Here is an 8,406-nt window from a genome sequence, read left to right as displayed (position 1 = left end):
AAAATCGATACATGTGCATCAAAAAGGCCTAACACGGCTGTTATCTCAAGCCGGCATACTCCATCACGGGTCATAAAAAGTCATTAACCCGACAAAAGTCATACCGGCGCCATTAAGGGCATGTTTGGTTCCAAATAAGTCACCTACTTATAAGTTAAAAAGTAAAATAAGTGACTTATTTTGCCAAACACCACCAACTTATAAGTCACACCTGCTTATAAGTTTTAAGTTGGTTCACTCCTGCTTAAAACTTATAAGTCACCATTTTCTGCATGGGGCCTACACCTTTAATAAGTTTATAAGTTATCTACAACTAAACAAACATGACTTATAAATCACTAATTTTCAATCACCTGACTTAATAAGTCATCTGACTTCTGGAAACCGAACAGGCCATAAAAAATCAAAGGATCTCCGCCTCCTACTCCTCCCATCTGTCCGTGTTCGGTTCCAACAACTCCCGCGCAGTACCGCAGCTCACTGTGCACCTGCATTGATCGCTCCAACGGTCTTCCAAATCATTCCGGGCCAGATCGCGTAGCCCCACAGGCCAGCCTCCCAAGCGCCCCGAGGCCATGTCGTCCCCCCTCCCTCTCACCGTCTCACGTTCTCTCGCCTGACGAATTTGAACACCCCCAACGGCTCTCTCCCATCTCCCCGTCCCGGCGTCCCCGTCCCTATCCCTCCGACGGTCCGACCGTTGCGGGAGGCGAAACGCTCCTCGTCCTCGTCCCCGTCAGCCCGCCCGCCCGCCCGCTTGCAAATCCAGCTGCTAAATTGCTCCGCACTCCCACGCCCTCTCTGCTCTCTCTCCTAATCCCGATACTCACCTGTCCCTAATCCGTACGCGCATCCATCGCGCACCGGCAGCGGCGGCGACGCAAAGATGGCAGCAGCGTTCACTGAAGAGGAGAAGGCGGTGGACGACGCGCTGGGCTACCCCAAGGCCTACGCCAGGCTCTGCCGCAGCGGCGGAGGGGCGGTCGGCCTGCCCTACAGCCACGGCCCGCCGCACGCATTCCTCCCCTACGTCCTCCAGCCGCACGAGGTACGTGTGTGCGTGTGTGTTCAGCGGTCGCCTGATCCGATCCCTCACCTCACCGCCGCTCTGCGTGACCCGAGCGCGCGCAGAGGGAGACGAGCTGAGCTGAACTGACCGAGTGGTTACGGTGGGTGCAGGCGCTGCGGGCCAAGGACCTGAACGAGATGTTCCCGGTGACGGACGCGGAGGCGCCGCCCACCGCCAACCCCCGCGGATTCGCCAACCTCCTCTGGAAGCAGCTCGACCACCTCGGGTGCGTGCGTCACGGTTTGGTTTCCACTTCGCGATGTCACGTCCTTTGTCAGTTCGGCTGATTGATATCTGCGGCGATTGGATGCAGGAATGCGGGGTTCGATCCGGCGCTCTTCCGGGTGGACGCGTACGGGAACGTGCTCTACTTGCACGCCGACTCCGCCTCGTCCCTCGCCTGGGACATCGACCACTGGTTCCCCTGCGCCAGTAAGGAACCGCTGCGATCTGATGAGTATTTTTTTTTCAGCCTCGAACACTCTTACTGACCGCTTGATCACAGGGGGAGGGAAGACGGCGCCGAGCAATCTGCGGATAGTGCAGTGGCAGGTGTGCAGGAAGAAGCAGAACAAGCTAGAGTTCCTCATGCCGTGGTGGGATCTGCAGCTCGGCGTCTCTGTCAACCAGTTCCTGTCCATCTTCGCCTCCAAGAACTCCGACTTCAGGTACTCTTGCTGCTGCCGCCGACTAGTTACAGGCCGGGTGCCCATCTTTCGGCTGCTTGTCCCTGTGGGAACCTAGCCTTAATGTACCTCTTGGGTCCTCTTGACCGTGCAGAAACAGAGCATTCGCGTTCTTATTCACCCATGGTGCCAGCGAGGAGCTGAGCTCGCTGCAGGTGGTGGAGGCGCACGCGTTCCCGCAGCACTTCTCTGAGATGAAAACGAAAGTAGGACTCGCCCCTGCTGCAATTGTTTCCTCTAGGGGTTCTGACAACTCGGTGCTCAAATCTCTTGATGCGAACCGACCGCTCAGGCCTACTTACCCTTTGATTGGTATAAATTTCGTTCATGCTTTGATTTTATAATGAGCGTGTTCATATGATCTGTGGAGTTCTAATTGATCATTCTCTGTGTAGCGGCTAAGAAATTTACAGGCGAAAGGGATGAGAATGTCCACTTGGCAGGACAGGGGCCTAATTCCACAAAGGAGAACAATAACCCAGATGTTGATGGCTACATTAGCAATCCTTACTTGTCCATAGCTATGGCTAGGGACTCGCTGAGGCAACGAGAAGAGGCCAAGAAGAAGCAGGCCGAGCTTACAGAATTGGAGAACGAGGCCAATGAGCTGAAGCAGAAGAACGAAGAGGAGCGGGTGGCCATCCAGGGCTTGGAGGCCCTCCTAATCAAGAGGAGGCGGCGAGTTGAGAAGTGCCGTCGCTTGGCAGAGGCTCAGTCTAACTACAAGGCAGTGCTGGAGAAGATGATCAGAGATGCCATGCACCAGTAAGCATGATTGCTTAATTAAAAGAGCATTAACATGCGCTATTCAGAAGTTTAGTGATGCTAATTATTTATCTGTCAATATATGAAATGCAGGTCCATTGTGTACAAGGAACAACTTAGGCTGAACCAAGCTGCAACCAGCACTCTCATGGCCAGATTGGAGGCCCAAAGAGCAATGTGTGACTCATCTGAAACCGAGCTCCGGAAGAAGTACCAACATAGAGATGATTTGGAGAGGCAGATAAAGCCAGAAAGGAAGAGGTATCGTGTTGATGATGGATTGCTCGAGGAGAGGCACAGTGAGAGTGTAAAATATCTTTCAGCAAGAAGATTGAGGAGTAGCCCTCTCAAGCAGGAACTGAGGGTTTTCCTGGAGGAAGATCAGAGGAATTCAGATGCATACATTTCACTAGGCGAAGAAGAAATTGGAAAAGGAACTTCAACACGTACTCCAGCATTCGAAAATGACAGAAATAAACCATTGAAGGTGATAAACTTCCCGAGGAGGTCTCTTTCCATTGAACAGAACACTGTAGATACTGAAAGAGGCAGAACACCGGTGCGGGAGAAGCTAGAAGAGTTGGCCATCAAAGAACGGCAACATAGCAGGAGACGGGAAAGAAGAGAGACCATGAGATCGAGGGGAACTGGTACACCTATAAGATCAAGAGACGACAAGGCTAAAGTGATCATGCAGAAGTGCTACGAGTCTGAATCTGAGAGATATCATGCCAGTGAGACAGTTTCAGTACCGAGGACCTCATCACTTCCAAGTCCACCCTATAGAGCAACGGGCATGTATGGAACTTCCAGATATGGTACAGATCAGTCAATGCTACTACAAAAGAGTGAAGCACTTCACCACCGAGGTTTTAGCAGACCAGAAGATGATGAAAACATGGACCATGTTGGCAAAGGAAATGTGGATAAGTGGCTCCATATGCTCATGGATAACCAACAAGAAGATCATGCTGTATACCATTCTGCAGATGAACACGATAATGACGAGGAGACTGCTTCAGATGAGCAGCAAATGCAGTGCCGAATTGACGAAGAGAGCTGCAGGAATGGGATAACTGAATGTTCTGATGAGATTGTTGAGGTTGAGGACGAGATTGTTTCTGACCAGGGAGCAGAAAGAGGCAGGAGCAGCTTTGGAATTAAAGACAGAGAGGAAAAGAAGACTTGGTTCCCTAGGTCTGACAGCACCAGGGGTTTCCGGTCACTGCCATCATCACCCTCCAAGATCCTGGGAATGAGAAGAGGTGTGGAATGCATGGGCAGGAAGCCTAAGGTGGCTGGTGACGATGACTGCAGATATGGCTATGAGGATTCAGTGTCCACAAGCAGCAGCAAGTTCCTCAGCAGATGCAAGCAGGCAATCAAGAAAGCAGTACACAAATAGGTCGTTGCACCATACGTCTGAACCTATTTATTCTTCCTTCATTGTGTTCAAAATCGATGCAATTTGTTATAGTCTCGGTAACTGAATAAGTGAGTGAGCATAGCTTGCAGACTTCTGTCTGATGCTTTGCCTGTTAGTTGTGTGATATTTATTTTTTATGGTCACCCGGATGTGATCAGATTAGTGTCTGTACAACAATTTTTTATTCTTTACTTTGTTAGAAAAGAAAAAACTATTCCTGTTCCTCAGGTGTAGAAGTTTGAGATTTATGTGTTAGATTGATATCTAATTTTAAACTGGGCCCAATAACCCAGTTGGAATTTGATCCGTGTCCTGATCGGGCGCGCCTAACCCACTATGGTTGGAGGGCACCCATCACACTGCGCTATATATAGAGGTGGAGACCGGCGGTTCTAAGTACGAGGTTCGCCTGAGCCGAGCTCCCCACCGAAACCTAAACTCCAATCCTGATCAGAGAGGGGCGCAGCCAGTGACGAAAAGCCACTAGCCACGCCGCGCCGCTCCACCGGCGTCGACGACTTCATTGACCTTTTCCCCGAACGTCGCTGCCCGTGTGCAGACGTCACCGACAAACGAGATGGCGGTTTCTGGACCATCTCCCTCTGCGGTGTCAGGTTCGACACGTTCTTCTTCTATTCTTCTCTTTCTCTCGTTCTATCTACTGTTACTGCACTAGTAGATGTTCTAGGACTCACGGTTTATCTAAGTGCAAATAGACTCGCTAGTTCTATGCCTAGAGATCTTGCTTTAGGTCTAACAATGGTACCAGAGCCAGGTTGGGTATAGATCTAGCCTATCTGAATCCTCTGTCTAGATGTAGATCATGTCAGAGGTAAGAAACAGATTAGATCCGTTCAGATCAGAGAAAAGAAGAGGGTCACCGAACCCTAACCCTAACAGGGTGAATGAAAGCGGTAAGAAGAAGAGGGACTCAGCTTCAAGAAGAACCCGAATCCAGCTCAAACCCACGAAGAACTCGCTGGGGAAGATAAATAGTGACTCTAGTGAGTCAAACCCTAACCCTAACTTGACTTAACCCTAACTCAAATCCCCAATCGGATGAAATCCGAGAAGAACAGAGAAGAAAATCCAAAAGAAGATGAAGAAAAGGAGAAAGGGGAAGAGGCCTACCTCGTCGTGAACCGCGCTGCCACCTCGCCGGCGCGTGGGAAGACGGCCGAGACGTACGAGCTCTGGCCAAGGGCACCGCCGCTAGTCCGCTCGACGATGGCGTGCTCACCCACGTGCGGAGCGCGTGCGCCAACGAAGGGGTCGGCAACGGCGCCATGTTCTCGCCTTTTTTTGCTCGGTCTTCGCTCGCTGTTGATGCGCTGAGGACGAAGGAGAGCGGCGAAGAGAGGAAGAGAGGCAATGAATGTGTTAGGGTTTCGGGTAGCCCGCCGCGTCGGGGGTTTTGTTCGACCGACGCGTGCGTGCAACCATCCAATGTAGATCAATGGACGAGAGCAAACGGGCCAACATTCGGCCTAGGCGCGCGCGCAGCGAACGAGTTTGCCGGCCCAGGCCCAGGTTGCGGCCTGGGAAGCTGCAGCTAGCCCTGGGCAAATCTTACTGAGAATCGAGAACCGAACCAAAAAAACTGAGAACCGAACCGAATTTACCGAAAACCAAAATTTCGGTTCCCATTTCTGAAGAACCAAAATTTATTTGGTTAATTTGGTTCCTCCCCTCGGTTAACTGAACTAACCGAGGAACCGAACTCCCACCTCCCGGAGACCAAGAGTCCCGGCGCCCCCCCTGCGACGACCGACCTCCCGCGGCGCCGCATCCCCACCCAGAGTCCGACGCGCCCTCCTGAGTCGTTGATTTTTTGGAAGCCAGAGTTGGTCGGTTAGTTCGGTTTGGAACCAGAACCGAACCGAACTAACCAAAGCCGAACTTCGTCGGTACCGATTTTTTGGAAGAACCGATTGGTACCGACTTTTCTAGGAACCGAGGAACCGGGGAACCAAGGATTCGGTTCGGTTTGGTTTGGTAGTACCGAATGCCCAGGGCTAGCTGCAGCGCCTGCGCGAACAGTACAGGCCGGGCCAATTTTCAATGTTTCAACTGGTTTGGGCCAAATGAACAGTGTTCATATGACTTTAAGTTTTATTTTTCAGAAGCAATTTTTGATAATATTTGTCTAGTTTAATATCTCTATTAAAATTTGAACCAATGGAATAATTTTTTAGAAAAAAGTTTAATGTTTCTGAAAAATAGATAATTGAATTTTTTTACGTTTTCCGCTGCTAAAGAAATAGTTTATTCTCCAGTTATTTTACACCAATGTGATATTTAATTGAAGAAAAAGAGATTTTGACATGATTATGATGTTGTTATTTTTTGACCAACGTTGTTAATAATAATATCGTAATTTTAATGATTTTATGCATTATTTTTATTTCTGCCCAACGGTGATGTAGATTTAATGTATAAATAGCTGTATGTTTTAATTTTGATCAACGTTGGAATAAAGGCATGCAATTATTGTTATTATTTATGTTCTCACTCTATATGAATTATGTTTTCAGGTGGAACAACTTGATGGGTTGTATCAAAGAAATCTCCACTCTTAAATATGACAACTACACGAAGTGGAAGAAAAAGATTGACCTGGCCTTCATCTTGGCTGAGGTGGACTGGGTAGTCACCTCATCGTGTCCCACTAAGCCTATGGCACCGGTGAGAGAGACAAATGAGGCTGATGCCGCTTGGGCAACTAGAGAGAGGGATTTTGAATCCCAAAAGATGTCCTATGATCTTGAGCATAGGAAGTGGGTCACTACCAACAAGAAATATTTGGCTATGATAAAGAACACGATTGAGCCTGTAATTGTGGGCTCAATCCTAGAGTATGACACGATCACCGAGTACCTCAATAGAATAAAGAGTCAGTTCACTGACTCTTCAAAGACATATGCTACCCAGCTAAAAAAGCAACTAGTGACAGAAAGGTACTCTTGAAATGGTGGCATAAGAGAGCACATAATAAGGATGAGCAATTTGGCATCCAAGCTAAAACCAATGGATCTGGCTCTCAAGAAATAGTTCCTTATCCATCTGATTTTTGCTTCCTTGCCAAAGGAATTTGACACTTTTGTTGTCGACTACAACATACAGCCCGAGAAGTGGAACTTAGAGAGGCTCATGGCTATGTGTGTGCAAGAGGAGGAGAGAATGAAAGCTGCCAATGGTGGAACTATCAATTACATGAAAGACAATAAGAAAAAGAATGATAATACTAACTCCTCAAAGTCAAAGGGAAATGGTCCCATGCTGCATCAGCCTCAGCAGAACAAGTTCATAGTAGAGAAAGACTAGTGTCTCTATTGCAAGAAGATGGAACATTATAAGAAAGATTGTCTCGATTACTTAAAGATGATCATGGCAAAGAAAGGTGAGAACATTATTATGTTTATAAATGAATCCCTGTATGTACAGTATTCGAAATCTACTTGGTGGATTGACTCAGGTGTAACTTGTCGGGTACCATAAAACGGGGTACTCCGAGCGTACACCAAAAGAGTCACTTAAATCCCATCAACAACAAAGCTAGAAGGTAAGCCATGGGTTCACCACTAGCCCCGTCCAAGCCCACCGGCTCTCCGCCTCGCCTTAGGCCTCGCACGGGAAGGTCTCGACACCCTGACAAAATCTCCGCCTCGCGCGAGGCCTCTCGTGGGAAGCCTCGGCAAGGAGCCCAATCTCCGTCTTGCCCGAGGCCCTATGTGTACAGCCTCAAATGAGACAGCTATTCTCCGTATCGCCCAAGGCTGGCTTGTCAATAACCCGTCGCTCCCGCCTCAACCAGTCTTCCCGACAGCATGTCACGTCCTTTTAATGCGTCAACCACTCTCGCAATCTCAGCTGGACGACGGCTCGACACCATGGAGTGGCCGACGGGATAAGGAGTCGTGTCAATACCATACCGGCTAAGACAAGGCGCGGTGGGGATTACCGACCACTATGTTCTAGCGCTGTGCCCATGATCAGCGCCGGCGCTACGCTGTGCCCCGTAACACCCGCCCCAAAGACAACACGGCATGGGAAGTCTGGCCCGGGTCATCATCGCCTCTGAACTAGCATACCAGATCGATCACTCCCTCCGAGCCTCGGCACTCTACGTTAGGGCCTCGGCCATCTCGAGATTCACGCCTGCCGAGACCCCCACCATGGTTCGGCCTCGGCACCAACTAAGCCTCGGCCTTGCACGCAGTCAACCCCCAGCGACCCACACGCTGACCGCTGTGCCCGCTTCGAGGTAGCCCTGGAGCTCCCATGACGCACAAGATCGGATGTGACCAGCATGTCGCCCTAGCGCTTCAAGGACGGACTACTCCGACGACCATGCCGCCACAGGAACAGGCTATAGGGCTCAGACACGCCGCCTCCGTTCACACGACGCCGTATAGTTAGCACACGTACTACCCTTGTCCTCCCTTCAACTATAAAAGGAA

At 49.8% G+C, this 8,406-nt stretch overlaps 1 protein-coding gene across 1 annotated transcript; it reads left to right on the top strand.

The window, feature by feature from the left end:
• Window positions 1-800: 800 nt before the first annotated feature.
• Window positions 801-4,109, top strand: LOC136457610 (uncharacterized). The gene is made up of 7 exons (XM_066457639.1): window positions 801-1,048; window positions 1,180-1,295; window positions 1,383-1,501; window positions 1,575-1,737; window positions 1,850-2,067; window positions 2,151-2,520; window positions 2,614-4,109. The coding sequence occupies exons 1-7, from the start codon at window positions 887-889 to the stop codon at window positions 3,923-3,925; spliced, it is 2,460 nt and encodes an 819-aa protein (XP_066313736.1). The 5' UTR covers window positions 801-886; the 3' UTR covers window positions 3,926-4,109.
• Window positions 4,110-8,406: the final 4,297 nt, after the last annotated feature.

The sequence above is a fragment of the Miscanthus floridulus genome, chromosome 6 (assembly GCF_019320115.1).
Source record: "Miscanthus floridulus cultivar M001 chromosome 6, ASM1932011v1, whole genome shotgun sequence".
NCBI classification, from domain to species: domain Eukaryota; kingdom Viridiplantae; phylum Streptophyta; class Magnoliopsida; order Poales; family Poaceae; genus Miscanthus; species Miscanthus floridulus.
Note: the sequence above shows the minus strand (reverse complement) of the source record. Positions and strands in the feature narration are given on the sequence as shown.

Coding starts and splice junctions, on each gene's coding strand:
- LOC136457610 (XM_066457639.1), top strand. CDS start 887: ATGGCAGCAGCGTTCACTGAAGAGGAGAAGGCGGTGGACGACGCGCTG. Junction 1,296..1,382: donor AAGCAGCTCGACCACCTCGG/GTGCGTGCGTCA, acceptor GATTGGATGCAG/GAATGCGGGGTTCGATCCGG. Junction 2,068..2,150: donor GCCTACTTACCCTTTGATTG/GTATAAATTTCG, acceptor TTCTCTGTGTAG/CGGCTAAGAAATTTACAGGC.